We start from the raw sequence: 21,184 nt of genomic DNA on the forward strand, positions 1-21,184 counted from the left end.
TTTACTGTAAACCATACAAGAAAAGAAATAAAAACACAAACAAAAGAGACGTCACAATTTAGGCGGCCTTATCGCTATGAAGCGATCTCTTCCCGACAAGGGACCAACTTTGGTACGAATGTGTTTATCCGTTTTCTAATCGCCATACTATGTGTGTTTCTAATAAGTACCTATTACTTTACTATAAAAAGATGTTGTAGGTTGGTGGTTCATCAAATCTTGGTCACTTACCACTTCCATAATGCTCCGTAAAAATATCAATCGCAATCATATAAAATAGCACGCAAGTATTCTTACTTCCATAAGGTCAACAATAAAACAAAGTGCTTCAACAAATCAATGTATTTTTTTCTCGTACCTATTTAAGTTAACAACGCCAACAGTTGGGACACCGCTAAGGTTAAAAGTAAGAAAATAATAATAATAGTATATCCAATAATAAATAACGCCTAGAGCACAGTATACTGATGTGAACATAAGGGGTAAAAATGGCAACGTTTTATTTAAGCCCCAAACTGTATGTATCATATTTTCATAGACAAATAGAGCTATTAAACCATATAAATACACTGTTTCAGCATCAGTTAATAGAGATAATCTTAAAAATCGTTTTCTTTTCTTTGGTTTCGCAATATACAAAAATGGAATAGTACTAAATCCGATTCCACAGTGGGAAAGTAAAATAAATAACTTTATTGACACAAGGCTCTTTGGATATAATAATGGGAATAGTGAATAATGCCCAACTGTTGATATCATGAGGTACGTTATACCGTCTTCTACGCCAAGCACCGACATGAAACTGAAAACAAAATAAGAATAAAGATTGTGAATTACCATCAACATTTAATATTGCGATTCTCTTTATCTTGCGACATAAATTCGCAAAATACAGTCGACAGTCAAGTTAAAACACCAGCACTGAGATACATAAAACATTATTCCATGACAAGTGATGTGTTATGGTAAATAATTATGATTTCTGTAGTAGTCTAATTTTTTATTTCTTGTTTCTAATCTCACACTGTGACTCACAGAGCCTACTCAGAGTCAGTAGATAATATCTTGATGTGGACTTGGCTATACTGATATCTTAGAAATCATATCAATAAATTTATCATTAATATATCTATTTTATCATAAGTTAGACTGTTACTTGATTACAACAAGTTAATTAATTTATTTTAGTACTAACCTCAGAGGTATTATAATCATTAAAATGGCTTTTTCATGGACATGCCATCCAAATATGAAGGAACATGACGCGCATATTATCATACACCTGTAATAAAAAAATTATGTAAAACCATTTTGACTGATTCATTCACAAAATCCAATTGGACGAAAATACTTACCTAATAAAACTCAAAGCCCTGTATCTTTCATCTGCACATAGATTCCACAATTTTATAAGAGCTGGCACCATCATCACGAAGGTTAATGCAAAAGTCACTGTTGGAGTGACCGAGGGTAGCACAGCATGTTGATACTCTTGCACTAAGCCACCGGTCATGGACGCTTGGGGCTGAGCTTTTATGACACCGGCTCTGGTAACTGAAAGGTTAAATTTTAAATTGATCTTCATACTGATAGTGATACAATTATGATGTAATTAATTTATGAGTAAAATAATATACTTACATGCAACTTGAAATACTTTGTCTGCAAAATTGTATAAAGCCCAAAAGTTTGGTGCCCAATATGCATGGCTTAAACCCCTTTTGAAAGGAAATAATCTTGCAATTATCTGCCAACATTTAAAATTGTAATAATTAAATTAGCAATTTAATCACAAAGTTTTCACATAGCCTTGGACATAAATTATAAATAATTAATTAATGCAACATAATTAATGATTAAATAGTTTTATTACCTGTGGTATATGGTCCAAGAAAGGTCCAAAGGATAATCCAAAAACAACAATCACAGTGCAGGCCAGTTTGATCAGATTCATGATTGAGAAGGAATACCAAGGGGTATGCAAACCATCTTCAGATGACACCATGAAGCAGTATGCTCTGAGTAAGTACACAATGTATGCTGGAGCAATGTACAAGAATATGTGTTTCAGGTTGAGCAATACAGCAAACCACAGAGCGGCTTGTATGAAGTTGCTCTGAAAGTAATAAAAAAAAACGTTGTTGGTATTGACAATACATACTAAACTTCTCTGACACATCTGAGTGTGGGGCAATGAGACAAAAGGCCCAGTTTCCACCAAGCAGAGCAGAGAAATGTTTTGAACAACCAACCATTCAGATTTAATGAAATTGATAGAATTATTTATTTATTTATTTATTCTAGAAGGCTGCTTGAAGGCTTACAGAAAATCCAACGGGCCAACAAGTTATAGGTACAATCAAATCAGTTATAATCACTCCACACACTTGGTGGAAGCCAGCCCTAAATGCCTTGCAACAGGACATGAACATAAATAATGGTATTCTCCAAATTGCACCACATATTCACTTGCTGTGCACCAAGTACTTTAAATATTCTGGGTCAATAACTTTACATACCTTAATCATATGTGAAATGGATAGTAACAGAATGCCATATAGAAATCCATTGTATTGGAAGTGAATGTGATCAACCATAAGCAAGCCAGCATTAGTAACCAACAGCATGTACACAAATAATCTCCCATTGCTAATAAGTTTTGAGCAGCTGAAAATATATTAAAATAATAAGAATGTTACCAAACAAACAGAGCCATGTGTTAAAAAAGAAGAAATGTAAGCAGATATAACAATTTTCAGGTGATAGAAAGTTTTATTAATACTTAAAGATAAGTTGAAAAAGTCACATTTTGATAGTGTATTCAAGTTAAAACATTAGAAGTTTTTAGCAACTCAAGAGACTAAAACACAATATAGTGCATAAGGTTTCAGTTTCAGATTAAGTTGTGTGATAAATAAATACCTTCTAACTGCTAGAATATAGACCAAATCAAGAACTATCACAGATAGCCTTTGAAAGAGCACTGTCATATTAGAATTATAATTCAAATTCGTCAAATATAACATCTTGGGATCAAACAGCTTCGCTACGTGTGACAATCCATACTCCAGCCAAGCAAAGAACGGTGGGTAATCCAACGTCCATTCTGAAGTATTATCATAATACCACTGGTCAATAGTAAGGTTATGGGTTACTGCAAGCCAGTTTCTGTGGACTTCGAAGTCAGTGGAATAGCTGAAACCAAAGAACAGGATGTAAATACCCTAGATAATGTAAATCACAACAACACTCGCTGACTCGACATGAAACAGAGATCAAAATAAAATAATAACTTACTAAAACGGTATAAAGAACACTTTAATTGTAGTTACTATTATAGCTATTTGTAAAAACATGTTCTTGTCTCCTAATTTCCTATTTTTGATCAGATTTCACTTTATTTACACTCGCCGCCGGTTCCTCAGTAGTTCCTCTTGTTGACATTTGTTTGACATTGACATTTGCAACACACACGTCATTGCGAGCGCTTGGCCGAAAATAGAATTTGTTAGAAATTGTTAACAAAATGGCGATCGCCATCACCATGGCAACCATCGAAAACTTTAGCATATAGATGACCCACGCTGAACTGTCCCGCCAAACTCAATGACAGGGGGGCGCTACCATCGTTCAACTTTATGGTTTCCAACATGGCAAAAATCGGAACCAGCGATTCGGTATTGACGGTGGCGCCCCACTGTCAATGTCATGCACAGGACAGTTCAGTATTTTGGAACTATATTAATTTATGGCAAGGACATGTTTGCTGACTTCAATATTGACGTTTTTCCATATTTTTTTAGCAGTGATGGCACTTACCGCTAAAAGGACGCTAAAGGACGCCATTTTTCTTACTAGCGCTAATAATGCTATTTTCGGCCAAACGCTCCCAATATTTGTTTCTTTTTTATTAATATAAACCACTCTAGCTATGAAATTTGTCATTATTCAACATTATTTTTTTTAAACGTCCTGTGGATGACGACTCCTAGCGCCATAAATAACACCCACAATCTTTTTATCCTCCAGTGAGGTAGCTTAAAATAAAAAAAATCTGTCAAGTGTCAACAATGACAGATATGATGACAATGACCAGCCCCCCTAGACAAAACGCACTTTTTGATCGAATCGAAAATCGAATCCGTCAAAACTCCATACAAAAAAGGGGCTTTTCGACCACTTTTCGACTGGTTTGCGATTATAATTTGCACTTTGTCTAGACCCACAGAGCCCCGATTACGGTAATTTTTAACGTCTACAATCCAGACACGCTTCTCGATTCTGCGATACGATTGGTCGTTCAACAGCGTACGTCAGCTGTTTTGACCAATCGTATCGCAGAATCAGAAGCGCGTCTGGATTGGAAACGTTAAAAGTTACCGTAATCGGGGCTCTGGGTGTGGAAACTTCCATACAACGGTCATCGAAGTGAAACTTGCTTCCAAACAGCGACATCGGTGAATAAATTCAAATACTTTTTAACTACCCTAAAACGCTCTAGATGTCGCTGCTCCTGTTTCCTTCATATTTTCATTTTTTTCTTAATTAAAATATATTTGAGAATATTGTTAATTACAATGTGAAAACTTTTTTTAAATGAAATTAATTTGTTTTAATTTAAAACTGAACATTGACATTTTTGTTATAATTTACATAATAGAGTAGTAGAAATTACTATTTAACATATGGCAACTTTGTTTTTCCTCCAAAATGGCCGGTGTTGTTTTTGTTATGTTAAATGCATTCTTGTTTTCTTAGCCATCATTTAAGTTTTCTGTGGCCCTATTAAAGTATTGAAGAGTCGTCGAGTCAAATTCAAGTTCATTCCTTCGTACCTGCTGCTGTTCTGGTTCATCGGAGTTTTGTTCGTTCCTTCGTGAATCGCGAAGAAACTTTCTGTTATGTTCACAAGTCGCACCCTTAGAATGAAAGTGACTTAACTCAAAATTCCTGTTACTCTCGATTTCACCATAAACTGACCTTATAAAGCATGCTCTATATCCCTGTATAGATAAAGTGACCTATCTCTTAGTAAAGGCAGAGCAACGCATACTTCGGTCTCTTTCACTAGTCCCGCTTTTCATGTATGCATATTGTGTGAAAGAGGCAGAACTAGTTTTACGTCGGCGGTGCTTGCGAGTGTACGTGTAAAACATTGGCGGATCTCGAATTGTATCTGTTTATTACAAAAATACTGTAAAGGTAGGTTCATGATTTTTTTGTCATAAAGTGACCTTTTAATAAATAGGTCTGTATTTAAACTAAATATGTTAGAGTATTCAGTGTTCATTTATGGATTCGGTCTGTTTAGTTAAAAATATAAATGAAGGATACACGACACTTTTACGAATAGGACTATTTATGACTGAACTAACCTAATTTAGTTTTGATATTTTTGATATTGCGCCTGTGTAGAAGAAAAAATAAAAAGGACCGATTAACATATTTTTGGAATATGTCGCTTTAATATAAAATTTGTTTAAGATATGTATAAATTTATGTACTTAAGAGTTTAATAAGTTGTGTTGTTTCAGACTTTACTTCACAAGTTTACTAGTAAACTAAGAGCTAGTGAACGCCAGACCTACGTCATTTTATAAAAGCTGAAAGTTTGTCAGCGTATGCTCCCAATATAGGTTATAATGTTGCTGAATTATGAAGTTTGGGTCATCGTGGCTTTGGGAGCTTTAGAGCTACCCTAAAAAACTGTCTGGCAAGGAGTTGGAACTGTCAAAACTGTGTGAGTGTTGGGGAAAATATTTCTAATTATTGCCAAAATATTAAACAAAAAAAATCAGATTTTATAGTATATCCTATATTGGGAGCATACGCTGACAAACTTTCAGCTTTTATAAAATGACGTAGGTCTGGCGTTCACTAGCTCTTACTCTATAGTCAAAATAACATCAAGACAAGTTAGTTCAAGATATGTTTAGTTTGATGGTAATAACACCTCCAAACATGCAAACTGATAATGAAAACAAAGACAGGGAGCTTTTTTCCCTCGGGGATGACGGAGTCAAACAGCTTCTGAAGAGCCTTTAATGCCGGCGCTCCACCTGCTTTCAGAAGCTCAGCCGTGATTCCATCATCACCCTGCACCTTGTTGTTTTTCAGGTGTTTGAGAGCCATTCTAATCTCGCACTGACTGACGTCCGAGATATCTTATAGTGTCGGATCAATCTAGCTCTTGGGTCTTCGGCTAGATTTGTGATCAGGTGTGCGTACACTCGTGATAATTTTCCGTAGAACCTCAACCTCTTCCAATATCTCAGGCCCCGACGAGATGACTCTGCCATCCTCGGTCTTCAGCTTGGTCAGTTTGCTTTGGCCAATAGACAGATCTCTTGCTATAGAGCCCTTGTTACGCTCAGTCGCCTCTTTAATTGGGTCTGTATCAAATTGGCGTAGGTCGCGAGTTGAGTATACTTGCAGAACCAAGTTTCTTCTCTCTTCCATAAGTTGGTGAGGTCAGAGATCTTTTTGGTTCCTTTTGAACGACGGGTTTTAATGAACTTAGACCCAGTCGTTTGGACAATTCCTACGAACCTGTCATTGCATTCGTCCACATTTCCGTAGTCTCCTAGGCATTTGAAAAGATTTTGCAATTCGAGATAAAAGCTTTCGGGGTTTTGGAGCTGGATGAGCGCTAGGCAGAGCGAAGACTTCATCACCTTCATTGGATTCGCGGAAGATATCGTAGTCATGCTCGATGGCTTCTCGATGTATGAAGAGCTTCTCAACAAATGGTTCTTAAAATGAACATGGACAAGACAAAAATCATGTCAAATATCCGTGTTGTAACCCACACCTCTGAAAGTTAGAGACTACACTCGAAGTTGTTGACAATTAAGTGTACCTGGGACAATCCAGTTAGGTAGGTCCAACTTCGAGAAAGAGGTCAACCGTTGAATTCATCTCGGCTGTGCTGCGTTCGGGAAGCTTCGCAATATTCTCACGTCCGAAATGCCGCAGTGTCTCAAAACAAAAGTCTTTGACCAGTGTGTGTTGCCAGTGACAACTTAAGGATCTGAGACGTGGTCGCTTTTTATGGGCCTCATAAGATGGCCCGAGGGCGATGGAGCGTGCTATTCTCGGAGTCTCCCTGCGCGATCGAATCAGAAATGAGAAGATCCGCAGTAGAACCAAAGTGACATAGCACGCAGAATCGCTAAAATCATGTGGCAGTGGGCGGGGTACATAGCTCACAGAGTTGATGGGCCGCTGGGGCAAAAAAGTTCTGGAGTGGCGACCACGAGTTGGAAGACGTAGTGGCAGGCCCTCCACTAGGTGGATCGACGATCTAGTGAAGGTCGCGGGAGGTGCCTATGCGGGCGGCGCAGGACCGGTCGTTTTGGAAATCTTTGGAGTAGGCCTTTGTCCAGCAATAAGTAAACGTCATTCGGCTGAAACGAACGACTAAGAAGCAAACTATACCCTTGGGCTATACCTCGGTTAGTTTTTTTCATACAAAAAGGCTACCTTATAGCACCCAATATCTGAATGTGTAATTCGAATTATCCGAATTATCCAACACTGTCTTATTGCTCACCTACCTACACCAAGAAATCTTTTACCCAAAAAGTAGTTGGTAGTGTACATCGTATTGTAGTTAGTACCTAGATAATTATTTTTTTAGGTTTGGTTAGGTACCTGACAGGTTAGAGCACTTGCCCCACCCTGCCCTACCGTGGCTACGCCCATGTTCACTACCTTATATTCACATAACATTAAGTATAGTAATGACTTATGTCAACAGATTCATTTGCAATATGCGTCATAAACAGACTTAATTAATAAAAAATCTCATCAGTTTCAAAAGTATTTTGTAATAAAGTGACCTAATTTAGAAGTACTTTATATTTTATGTCAAAATATATACTAAATAAAGTATAATTACAAAAAATACTCTGCCAATGTTAACTCAAAAGGTTAATCAATAAATCTACTTAAAATCAATCAAATGCGACGGAACACGAAAGAGATATAGTAAAATGTATTCAAGACTACACTTTTTTGAAGACTTTCTTGTTCATTTACCACAAATTGCATTTTTTGGATTCGGTCACTTTCATTCTAAGGGTGCGAAGTGATCTGAGTTTTCTCAATGTGCAAATGCTTTTTTAGTGTTGTTGAAAACTTTGCGAAAAGACGCTTTTGGTGTATAATATTATGTGTGTTCATAAATAAAGTAAAATTATTAAATTCAAAAGTTTTTGTTTACTTATTTGCATTTCCATGTGCAATGTAGAATTTTTCCAAATCCATTGTTTTGAAAATAATACAATACGTACACCATAAAGATAAATATTTTCAAAATAATGGATTTGAAAAAATTCTACATTGTACATCATAAAAACAATAATTCTTTGAAGGTTATGAGGGCCTATGTGTGCGTGAACTGTGTGTATGTGTGCGTGGACTTTATGTATGTATGTGTGCGTGTACTATGTATGTATGTGAGCGTTACGTACGTAGGTTAAGTACAGAGAATTTAACACCAGGCTGTCAATGAAGAATGTTCACTAATTTTGTTTTTTAGCTTTCTGTATTCTCTGTTAAAAATAAAAAATACACGTGAAAGAATTATTTCGATACGTCAATTATTTTCCAAGATATTGAATTTTAAAAGTGCGGGCGGCGGCCGGCCCGCCGTTTTATGCGCGTGACGTCATATTACAGTGACTGGCTCATATTTGTATGGGTGGAATCTTGCAAGCTGAATTAAGACCCACTTCCAGGCAACCGATTAAGCTGAAATTTCGCAAACACATGTGATTTGGATGACCATGCAATATTATGATGACATGGAGCTGATCTGATGATGGAGCTGGAAGGTGGCCATAGGAACTCTATAATAAAACGACTTAAATCCATCGAGTTTGGGCTCGTTCGTTTTGCATTGATGAGTACTTTAATTCTATACCTATAGTAATCAGGGTCTAATGATGGAGCTGGAAGGTAATTCGCAATAAAACGACACAATCGCATCAAGTTTGGGTTTGGTTCAATTTTAATTTCTGTGATGGGTCTGGGTGTTAATATGTATAATAAGTTTGTATTTACAAAAAAAAAATGTATTTAAGTATGTTTATATCCGTTTTCTAGTGAGCGGACACTGTGAATGTACGTCACGCGGGGTCACGTGACCGTCGGCGGGACTTAATATTTATGCGAACTTTGAATGCCTATAAAATCATAACTACTGGGTATTTTTGAATGAAATAAAAACTAATGTATTTGTCAATGTAAAAGCCTAACTGTAACATAGGTTTCAAGTGATTTTGCATACCTAGTAACATTCTCAATTAGTAGGCTCAAAAATTTGACAGAGAGGGTTCTCTATAGATGACCCACGCTGAACTGTCCCACCAAACTCAATGACAGGGGGGCGCTACCATCGTTCAACTATATGGTTTCCAACATGGCAAAAATCGGAACCAGCGATTCGGTATTGACGGTGGCGCCCCACTGTCAATGTCATCGATAGGACAGTTCAGTATTTTGGAACTATATTTCCTATGTATTACTTTTCTCTATGACAATGACATTTATGTTTGCTTGCAAGCGGTCTTTCTTATTCTTTTTTCATAAAAAAGTATATTTTTTTGTAGTTTTTTAACAAGTTTTAAATAGTATGTGTATCATTTCAAAAATTATTAACTACAGAAGAAAGATTTTCAAATGAACATTCCACAATCTTTTCAGTGACATAATAAAATATAAAAAGAAACTTATCACAACTCACGACTGCTGAAATTTAACCAGATAAATAAGACTAAAAACAAATTATACTATACCATCTGGATTAAACAGCGAAGATGGCTATATTACATAGAGCACTATTTACATGGTTTATTTTCCTAGTCTTTCTCATACTTTTGTGTCTCAGACTAGAATCAAGAACTCACTGGAACTGGTTTATAGTCTTCATACCTATGTGGGTCTACGACAGTATACTTTTAATCTATGTGTTATTTCATATGATTTCCCACTGCAGAAACGGTATAGAAAGATTCCGTGGCACCATCAATAAAAATGTTTGGTACATCGCAGCCATTGGATTGAAAATGGCAGCACAGATCATTATTTGTATTAAACTGGAATACACAAAAGTAAATCTACCAATATATGTGGTGATGACTCCTATTTGGATGTTACTGCCAGTTTTATGTGTAGAAGTTTTCATGCATTTAATAAAGCACTCCAGTGGAAATAGTAGATACTAATGATGTCAACAGAATGTTACACTAAGCTCAACTGAAAGACACCTTGAACTAGAATAAATCTGTACATACCAAGGGCAGGCATGTGACTTCAGTGAAGATAATTTTAAACTTGGCACTCGTTCATTGACATCACAAGTGTGTTTGTACATGTCATACTCCGTCAGTGATAATCTAGTTCATATTAAGAAATTTTTGTACAACAATGGCGGATTATAGCCGTGATACTGTAATTAAAACCCTGGAAGTTACAGAAGTACCTGCTGGGACTACAGCAGTTCTTAATTGCAATAGTAATGATTACAACCACAATTTTTTGTTTTGGCTCTTAAATAAGACTCAGGTTATTGGCCCTGGAAATGATTATGATGAAAGGAAATTTAAATATAATGTACTGTCTGGAAAACTTCATATTGATGTAAGTTGGTTTTTATTATGTAATAATTAAAATGCAATCAAAACTAACATATAAAACTTTTAACTTTTTGTAATTTACCTTGTCTTGATTTGCTGCCAAGATGATGCTTGATGTGATGATTTTACTAATATTTACTATTTTTCCAGAGTGTTACACCATCTGAATCTGGATTTTATTCCTGCATATCTAAGAAAATCAGTGGCAAAGGAATCACAGTGGGAAATATTGAGATGATCGTAAAGGGTTCGGCATTCACAGCAACAGATGCAGTGAAACTCATAGCTATTGTTGTTTCCACAATTGTCTTAATCGGCTGTGCAGTGCTTTATTTCCGTTTAAGAAAAGAATGGAATAAGTATGATGGACGTAGAGTAATTCAAGGTAGTGGTTTGTGATTCGCCTTTATGCCTAAAAATATTTTATATAGACACAACAACAACATAATAATTATTTGCTTACTTTTCAGTTGATGAAGCAGAAGAAGATGATGGCGATGGTGATGAAGTGTATAACCGTACAACGACAGTGATCAACCAAGCAGTAGCAGGTCCCAGCCGGAATCAGTCTTCGGAACTCCTTTATGGAATAGATAACCAGGGCTTAGACACTGATTTCAATTCAGTGTTTGAGAACATTCAAATAAAACAGCCCCCACAACCAAGTCTTATCTAAAATAGAAGTTTTTTTATATTTAAATGTACTTAGAATAATGCTGTAATTTTCAAACTAATCTGCCATTTATTTAAAATGAAGTATACTGTTCATTGTATTATATTATCTTACAATAACAAATTACTAAATAGATTTGTTCAGCTTTTATTTAAAACTAATTATAAGCATGTAAAAAATAGGATTTAATATTTTGTTATTCATTCATGTAATGTGTATTATAGCTAGTAGATGATAGTGTACATATTTATGTGATTTAACATTCTACATCAAAGATTATTAAATATTTGATACTGAAATAATAAACATTGTTAAATAAAAGGGTTCTTTTATTCAAATGTCTCATCAGTTGTAATATTCTGTTGCTCAGACATACAATGACTGTTGCTGCTCCGGTTATGAGACTGAGGCGTGATGTCAAGGGTTTCGTCCTCGTCTTCATCTCCATCTACCTCCATCTCGAATACTCGAACCTTCCTGAAGCTCTTTGATAATACAACAGCAACTTTACGCCCTCCCGATACTGCGATTCTGAATCCGTCCATTTTATCAAGAACTTTATAAACGTCATACTCTAACAAAGACGACATGTTCTTGTTTTGCATTTTATCACTAAATATATACGATTTTGATTTAATATTAAAGTCGCACGAGTTTTCTACAGCAATTTTCAATGGAACTTGAACAAATATGCTACTTTCTACATTGTGTGGATGTTCTATGAGAACAGACAAGTAATCTGAAGAATAAAACTGTATGTCCAACACTGCTACATTTTCTCCACTGGTGGATTTGTCTTTGGACTCCTTCAAAAGATTTGGTAGGAAGTGATATTTACTAGCAGTAGCACTGCATGTCCTCTCTTTTAAATTTGTTGACATAAAACAAACTTCATGCTTATCATTTAGATTCAAAAATGCCATCATAAACCTCTGTTGAGCAGCATCGAACAATTGAGATACTCTGATATTATTCTCAATAGTAGTCTCTGATTTGTTTTCATAGCATTTAATGTTGTAAAGAAGTGAAAAGTTCTTGCCAACATCTTTGTGGGTGACATCAAATATTTGATAAACAGCATTTTTTAGATATTTATGTTGTTGCACAAGGGAGTATTTCTTAAATTCTGCCATACAAAAGATTGTATCTGTGTCTTTCATAATACATGAGTTATCTCTTAAAAATTTATGCCAAGGGTTGTCTTCATCATCAGGCAATATTGACAAATCTTGGTCTTGCAAATATTGCCCTAACCTTTCTAGATTGAATTTTACTGGCTTTTCAGGAACGCTGTCATTGCTTTCGACCTGTACATTATCAAAGTTGTACAAGAACTCAGCAATGTGGCTCAATTCTTGTTGGTTTATTTTCACAATGTCACTGGGTGTTTGCTCATCCAATAACCGAACAATAACAACAAAGAGCCACCTAAAGAAAGCTTTGTAGTTTCGCATAGAGGCATCAATCACTTGTTGCAACTCTAGACACTTGTTGAGAAAACTGCAGCAAGCTCGAATGGCTCCAGTAACAGTGCTCTCTTCAACACCTAAAGTCTGAAATAAGAGAAGATGATCAGTTTTGTTTTTAATAAGTCAGAATACAGCATTCATCTCTTGTTGTTTTTAATGTTTGGATTTTAAACAATTCTGAAACACTGTCCAAGTTGACTGGTTACAAAGCTTCACTATTATCCTTACCTTATATCTGTCTGGTATTCGAGTAAGGCCACGAAGTTCTGATAAATAATAGGTTAAATGCTGTCCCACAATGTTTAATTGCCTTAGAACTAATTTTTGGATTGTTGAGTAACTTAGCTCCACAGAATTTCCGAATTTTTTAAGGCCTTTAGCAGTTAATTCTTGTAGTAAGAATAATTCTAACTCATCTGATGGGACTCCTGAAAACATTAATTATGAATAATTATGAGAGTTGCTTCACAATAGGATTATAAATATTTCAAAACGTTTCAAACAACTTAATATATTACCTAACATAAGCAATTCTAATAAATCTGCAGAAACTCCTCCTTCAGGTACAGATGCTGCATAGTATGCCATTTTAGTGTCCATTTCTAATAAAATATGCTCCCATGCTTCAGTAATCGAAGTCATAGTCTGGTCCAAATACGACAGCATCTGTGTTATCTGTCCATGCTTATTAGCCACTACAAAAATTTCTTCTGCATATGCTGACAACACACTGGTGTTGACAAGTGATAGTAGCACATTCTTTGTGACTCTGTCCATATAAACCACTTGCATTACACTGAAGTCATCAGATAGACTGATGTCAAGGATTTTATAGTCTCCACCCTCATCTCTGGTGACCTGTGCTAGCTGCACTGTGCCATAGGGATATCTGCCAAAAATACTCATGAAAATACATCCAGATCCATAGCCAACCAGAAGCATGGTAAGATGTTTTGGCTCCTGGATCTCTTTTAAACTTTTGACACTGTCTTCACCTCCTTGATTTTTGTAACTTGTATTGAAAGCAGTAAATGATGATGGCTTTTGGAGAAACATTGTAGTGTCTTCCTGAAATAAATAAGTAGCTGAATATTATACAAAAGTTTATTCATTTTATTTGATTCATTTAGATATTTCAATGCGATGGAATTACTTACATATAAACTATATTCAGTTGCACTCTCTAATGTACCAGCTCTCACAGCCCATGTTATGCATGTTATTCCTATGTTCTTTGGCCCTTCAAAGTCCTCAGAGATTTCATGTTCCAAATCATATTTGTCAAGAACGTCTTTGTCTTCAATATCAATTATGTAAACACTGCCTGAACTGTAGCCAACAGCTAAAGCCTGCAATTAAAATCTGTTGTAAAGAAATGGTAGCTACAAGAGCTGAGTAGGGTTACTAAAAATGATAAGTCAGCTCAACATGGTAATTTTTAAACCTCATTCTTGCTTAAATAGAGTTTAATTCATAAACCTTTCCATCTGGTCTCCAAGCCATGCAGCTTACAGTTACATTTTCCTTGGGTGGTGGTAAATTCCACACTTTTTGCCAATGTAGTCTGTGAACCTGAACTTCACCTGCAATTTAATCACAATGTTTTATATAACGAGTCCAAATTTTTATACACATTTTAATAATTCCAAGTTTTCGATAGCTAACAAGTCTTTAAAAGTACACATCTCTGAAAGTACTGGTCAGGTCCTAAAATAAGTTTTACTGATGAACAATCACTTTTTCTAGTGCTCATTTTCGCTACCTTTATGTTTCTTATCAAAGTAAATTATTTTTAACAAATTATTTTATAACTAACCTTTAAAATTGCTAATGGCAAGAAGATCAAGCCTATTACTCCAGACCATAAGGTCCACTTGGTTAGCCACATGTCTTTCTTCCATCTGCCTCATCCCACAATGATACATTTTGTCTAAATTATTAAATTAATTAATTCAAACAACAAAAAAACTGAATAATCACAATTTTTGTTTGCCAAATCAAAAACTGTTGACTTTTGACACATTGAATTGAATTGACTTGAATTTTTTTTTTGACAATCAACCACAGATTATAAGAAAAGGAAGGCTTGGGATGACGGGCGATGTTGGCGATATCAAATCGAGAAAAAGTTAATGTTATGAAACCTCTATGTGCTATTGTTAACAAACAATCCAAGAAAATAAGGCCTCATTCGCACGAGAGTTTAAACAGCGTTGCGTTATAACCCGGCGTCGGCGCTTTTATAACGTCCTCAATGTGATCATTCATACGAACGCTTTTAAATCACTTTCGTCTCGTCCCTCGCTTTAGTAAGACGTGGGAATGGTTTCTGCTAAATTACTAGCAATAGCGATTTGTGTTGCTAGAAGACGAAGAAAGAAACAAAGGACATTCTGGGTACATCCTCTGAATGAACAGAGATACTTAAGACAAATGTACATATACCATGATTGATATTTTTGGAGTCGGTGCCGGTTTTAGAACATTTCTTGAGCTTGGCACTGAGCAGGCTGGCACCGACTCCGAGAATATCTCGAATCTACGATTATTCTGTCAAACTCTTTGTTTAACTGACTTTATCGTACGTTATGAACTGTCAAATGATTACGATTGCTTTACAATTCCACCTCTGGTTACGAAAACTGTTGTTTTGGGTTATGGAAGTTCTGGAAGCCCGAACGTACTTATCAGAACGCGTTTTTCAGCATGCCTGCTGTATCTTTTTGGTAAATAGTAGGTACTGGATTAACGGACTAAGGATAATTTAACGGAACTTAACGAGTCCGTTAACATTTTTTAAAGTTAACTTAAAAGTTAATCTGTTAATAGAAATGTTAACTTCGTTAATTAACGATTAACGGATTAACGAGTTAATGCCCAGCTATGGTTTTTGCGTATAGAAGTGGCCGAGATTCAACTTCTAAAATAAGGACTTCAGGATCTACAACCAAACAATAAAAAAAAAACAAAACAGAACAAACACGTCCGACCACTAAGAGAGTGCGCGGCGTACTGATCGCAGCGCCGCACACTGGTTCAAGAAATGATAAAAATGGAATTGGCGATTTATTCACTTTTTTCGATGGTATCATGTGTAGAATGTCATAAAAAACGTTTTGTTTAAGTTATATTTTTCTGAGAAATGCGTAGTTTTTGCTATATTTCATGTTTTGTGTTTTATTTGTATGAAACGTTTCCTTCACGAGGCTCTTATTCAAAATGTTAAAGTTTGTTAGATATGACTACTTATAGGTTTTAAAGAGTCATACTAATAGAAGCTAATACAGTAACAACTTTGTCCCAGTGCGTCCCCGTTTAGGATATAAGTGATATTTTCTAAGGTACGAAAAAGTAAACAAAATATTTGGATATAAGGCAACTTTATGATAATTTGTTGATTTTCTAAAATAAAAAGAAGCTAACAATCATTCCAATCTTAATCATTTATTATTCAACATCATCATCAACATCTATAAATTCAAAAGTTTCATCATTATTTGAAGCTAGTAAATTTTTAACTTCATTAGGAAGAGGAGATTTTGACTCATACTCATTTTTGGTCTTATTGTGACAAAAAAGGATCCGAAGAAATAAGTAAATTATTTAAAATATCACGATTGGTCACTTTTCGGTTAAATTTACGCGTATGATTCTCTCTGATCTTTATTCCGCGATTCTGCAGCTTCTTCTCTTCCGATAGTGCTCCTATTGGCATAATATCTAAGTAAATTGAGTGAAGTTTTGGGGGTTTATTTGCTCACCGGAAGCCATAGCCCTTAATAATACAGACAACCTAGGAATCAGCTCTTGACTAACTCCAGTGATGTTGGATATTTTTTCTGGATCTGCAAAAAATCTACGCGCAGTATTTCCGTTGTTTGTTGTTCCAGCCCCTTGCTGCACAATATCTATTAGCAATCCAGTTTCATCGCGAAACCGTTTTTGTATTTCAGCTTTTCGTTTCTCCATAATATTTGCTTTTTTATTTCCTCTTGCTGTCCAAGTTTTAAATTCTAGTCTATAAGTAATGTGTAATATAGTCTCCATAGCCCGTATCCATGCGTGCAATGAAGATAGGCCATACTTGTACATATCGATATTTAAAGATCTTTGTTTTAATTTTGTTAAATGATTCATGTCAGTTGGTTTTGCTTTGCACTTAGATATTATGCCAATAGGAGCACTATCGGAAGAAGCTACAGAATCGCGGAATAAAGATTTTAGAAAGATCAGAGAGAATCATACGCGTAAATTTAACCGAAAAGTGACCAAGCGTGATATTTTAAATAATTTACTTATTTCTTCGGATCCTTTTTTGTCAACAATTAGACCAAAAATGAATGTGAGTCAAAATCTCCTCTTCCTAATGAAGTTAAAAATTTACTAGCTTCAAATAATGATGAAACTTTTGAATTTATAGATGTTGATGATGATGTTGAATAATAAATGATTAAGATTGGAATGATTGTTAGCTTCTTTTTATTTTAGAAAATCAATAAATTATCATAAAATTGCCATAAATCCATATATTTTGTTTACTTTTTCGTACCTTAGAAAATATCACTTATATCCTAAACGGGGACGCACTGGGACAAAGTTGTTACTGTATTAGCTTCTATTAGTATGACTCTTTAAAACCTATAAGTAGTCATATCTAACAAACTTTAACATTTTGAATAAGAGCCTCGTGAAGGAAACGTTTCATACAAATAAAACACAAAACATGAAATATAGCAAAAACTACGCATTTCTCATAAAAATATAACTTAAACAAAACGTTTTTTATGACATTCTACACATGATACCATCGAAAAAAGTGAATAAATCGCTAATTCCATTTTTATCATTTCTTGAATAACGCTCGTGTGAATAATAATAAAAAGTTTCATAGGGTCTATTCCCAACGCTCTGCGTTGAAAATGCAACACTGCTCGATAAAAAAGCGTCGCGTTTTAAAAGCGCCGACGTGTGAACACGTACTTATGTTCTATTTGAACGCTTTTTTAACGGACGTTAAAAAAGCTCTCGTGTGAATTAGGCCTTAGAGATTCTCTCACTTTTCGTGTATTTTACTAAAAATAAAAAAAAACACAATGCCGGGGCTTTTGGCCAAAAATAGAATTTGTTAGAAATGAGGATCATTTCGATTTTTAGCTGTGAATGCAGATTTATAGGGCTAAGAAATCCTTAATGCACAGTCCAAAAATTTTTGTTCTACGACAAAAATTGACGAAGTTATGGCCAAATTACTAAAAAAGTTCACTGACCGCCCGGCGCCGGGACGATGACGTCACTATATCCGATCCGAACGCTGCAGCGCTGCCGCGTACTGCGTGGATAGAAAATATTTTTTTCTAGCCAAACTATGAGTTTTAGAGAAAAACTTGTAATGACATTTATTCATCAGAATAAAGTAAACTATCGATAGGTAATTTTTAAAAATAGAAATTGTGAAAAATAACGCAAAAAATCCATACGCTTATACGATTCAATGGAACGCAGAGACGCGATTGGGGTCTCCGCGGTGGTTCTACAGGGTGTTAGGTAAATGGGTATATGAGCCGACACTAGCCCATGTTAACATGGTCATATAAATGGTATGGTGAAGTCAGAAATTTGATATCATCATTTTAATTTTTTTAATTTTCATACAAAATAAATTTTATAAAATCTGATTTGTATGAAAATTAAAATAATTAAAATGAAGATATCAATTTTCTGACTTCACCATACCATTTATATGACCATGTTAACATGGGCTAGTGTCGGCTCATATACCCATTTACCTAACACCCTGTATATTGGCTCACATAAAATTCTAAATCCTATTCTTTGTCTTACTACCGATTTGTGTTCATAATAATCTCTCTTCATAATTTTATTTTTCATACTTTTTTTATTCATACATTTTTATTACTACCAACGGAGCTCATAACAGTTAGTAATCATAATTTTTTTATCAATACTGTTACTGCCAAGAACCATTCAAAATACATAATTTTTATTTTCAGATCTTTTTTCTTCATAACATTCATTGATCATATTGTTTTAATTAATAATGTTGTTACTAAGAACATACTTCAACTCATAATGTTGTTGTTCAGAATAATTTACTTTATAACGATAGGAGGCAAACGAGCAGACGGATCACCTGATGGTAAGCAATTGCCGTCGCCCATGTACACCCGCAACATCAGTGAACTCACAAGTGCGCTGCCAACCTTTTAAATCCCATTCCCCCCCAATTGGGCCTCCGGTATTAATTAATTAAGTAAATAAGCATGCAGAGCATGCAGCATGAAAGCAAGCATGCAACATGCATTGGTATCTCCTCGTCTCCGTCGCTGTGGGACGCGGACGAGGGCTGCCCTCCCTCCGCGCCTCCGGCTTTTAAATTACACTCTAGGGGTAGGGCAGACAAGACTACGTGGAATCGGTTTTGCAGCGATTCGTTTCTGTCACGTTAGTTTTGTGGCACAAAATATTGCCTGTTTTGGACCATTTCATATTAATTTAATGTTAAAATACGATTTAATACGAATAAAGACATCATGATTTAATTTTCAATAATATGGATAAATACGGATTACTAATGTTTGGCCAAAAAACGTTTCCCAAATTATCACATCGCAAACAACGTTTCGCAAATTTTTATTTGGCAAATTCTCATTTGGCAAAACAATAATAATAAATTAATTTTCATATTTCATTCTTTTTATCGAAATTTCCAAATGATTCATTAAACAATAGAGGTGATTCTAGCGCTCGGCGGCCGCTGCCGCGGCACGCTTCGCTCGCCTTCGCGCGTTAAGGGTCACTGTTCTAACCTAACCTAACCTACTATTTTCTGCGATACCTACTTTCTGCAACCATACTATTTTCTGCAATCTCTTTGTTTTACATAATTGGAAGAGGTCGAGAAGTTCTACGGACAATTATACACGAGTGTACGTGCACCTGTCACAAATCTAGCCGAAGACCCAAGAGCTAGACTGACCCGACACTATACCGAAGATATCCCGGACGTCAGTCTGTACGAGATTAGAATGGCTCTCAAACAGCTGAAGAACAACAAGGCACCGGGTGATGATGGAATCACGGCTGAGCTTTTGAAGGCAGGCGGAACGCCGGTACTGAGGGCTCTTCAGAAGCTGTTCAATTCCGTCACCCTCGAAGGAAAAACGCCTACGACATGGCACAGAAGTGTGGTGGTACTCTTCTTCAAAAAAGGTGACAAAACCTTATTGAAGAATTATAGACCCATCTCACTTCTGAGCCATGTCTACAAGCTGTTTTCAAGAGTCATTACGAATCGTCTCGCTCGCAGGCTCGACGACTTCCAGCCTCCCGAACAAGCCGGTTTCCGAAAAGGCTTTAGTACCATAGACCACATACATACGCTAAGGCAGATTATACAGAAGACCGAGGAGTATAATCAACCACTTTGCCTGGCGTTTGTGGATTATGAGAAAGCCTTCGATTCGGTCGAGACCTGGGCAGTGCTACAGTCTCTCCAAAGGTGCCAAATTGACTATCGATATATCGAAGTGTTGAGGGGTTTGTACAAAAACGCCACAATGTCGGTCCGCCTTCAGGATCGGGATTCGAAACCTATCCAGTTGCAGCGAGGGGTAAGACAGGGAGACGTCATATCTCCAAAACTGTTTACCACCGCCCTGGAAGATGTCTTCAAGCTTCTGGACTGGAACGGATTTGGCATAAATATCAACGGCGAGTACATCACCCACCTTCGATTCGCGGACGATATCGTAGTCATGGCTGAGACCTTGGAGGATCTAGGCACAATGCTCGATGGCCTCAGTAGAGCCTCTCAACAAGTGGGCCTCAGAATGAACATGGACAAGACAAAAATCATGTCTAATGTCCGTGTTGCACCCACTCCTCTGAAGGTTGGAGACTCTACACTCGAAGTTGTCGACAATTATGTATACCTGGGACAAACAGTCCAGTTAGGTAGGTCCAACTTCGAGAAAGAGGTCAATCGTCGAATCCAACTCGGATGGGCAGCGTTCGGGAAGCTTCGCCATATACTCATGTCCGAAATACCGCAGTGTCTCAAGACGAAAGTCTTCGAGCAGTGTGTGTTGCCAGTGTTGACATATGGATCCGAAACGTGGTCGCTTACTATGGGCCTCATAAGAAGGCTCAAGGTCACCCAAAGGGCGATGGAGCGGGCTATGCTCGGAGTTTCCCTGCGTGATCGAATCAGAAATGAGGAGATCCGTAGGAGAACCAAAGTAACCGACATAGCTCGCAGAATTGCTAAAATCAAGTGGCAGTGGGCGGGGCACATAGCTCGTAGAGACGATGGCCGTTGGGGCAGGAAAGTTCTCGAGTGGCGACCACGGGCTGGAAAACGTAGCGTGGGCAGGCCTCCTACT

General features: G+C 36.3%; 3 protein-coding genes across 3 annotated transcripts; 1 reads left to right on the forward strand and 2 right to left on the reverse strand.

Annotated features, from left to right (window-relative positions):
* Positions 1-327: 327 nt before the first annotated feature.
* LOC135073259 (probable dolichyl pyrophosphate Glc1Man9GlcNAc2 alpha-1,3-glucosyltransferase) lies at positions 328-4,087 on the reverse strand. The gene is made up of 9 exons (XM_063967370.1): positions 3,820-4,087; positions 3,298-3,487; positions 2,923-3,195; positions 2,520-2,667; positions 1,874-2,116; positions 1,642-1,747; positions 1,356-1,554; positions 1,196-1,282; positions 328-802 (listed from the first exon to the last, which is right to left on the reverse strand). Exons 2-9 carry the CDS (start codon positions 3,354-3,356, stop codon positions 337-339), a joined length of 1,581 nt encoding a protein of 526 aa, XP_063823440.1. The 5' UTR covers positions 3,357-3,487; positions 3,820-4,087; the 3' UTR covers positions 328-336.
* Positions 4,088-9,580: 5,493 nt separating this feature from the next.
* Positions 9,581-11,634, forward strand: LOC135073264 (transmembrane protein 60). Its single transcript, XM_063967374.1, has 3 exons — positions 9,581-10,644; positions 10,791-11,025; positions 11,111-11,634. The coding sequence occupies exon 1, from the start codon at positions 9,822-9,824 to the stop codon at positions 10,227-10,229; it is 408 nt and encodes a 135-aa protein (XP_063823444.1). The 5' UTR covers positions 9,581-9,821; the 3' UTR covers positions 10,230-10,644; positions 10,791-11,025; positions 11,111-11,634.
* On the reverse strand, positions 11,622-14,783 carry LOC135073255 (anaphase-promoting complex subunit 4). The gene is made up of 6 exons (XM_063967364.1): positions 14,599-14,783; positions 14,262-14,365; positions 13,940-14,131; positions 13,301-13,850; positions 13,011-13,210; positions 11,622-12,866 (listed from the first exon to the last, which is right to left on the reverse strand). Exons 1-6 carry the CDS (start codon positions 14,705-14,707, stop codon positions 11,643-11,645), a joined length of 2,379 nt encoding a protein of 792 aa, XP_063823434.1. The 5' UTR covers positions 14,708-14,783; the 3' UTR covers positions 11,622-11,642.
* Positions 14,784-21,184: the final 6,401 nt, after the last annotated feature.

This window comes from Ostrinia nubilalis, chromosome 7 (assembly GCF_963855985.1).
Source record: "Ostrinia nubilalis chromosome 7, ilOstNubi1.1, whole genome shotgun sequence".
In the NCBI taxonomy this organism is placed as follows: domain Eukaryota; kingdom Metazoa; phylum Arthropoda; class Insecta; order Lepidoptera; family Crambidae; genus Ostrinia; species Ostrinia nubilalis.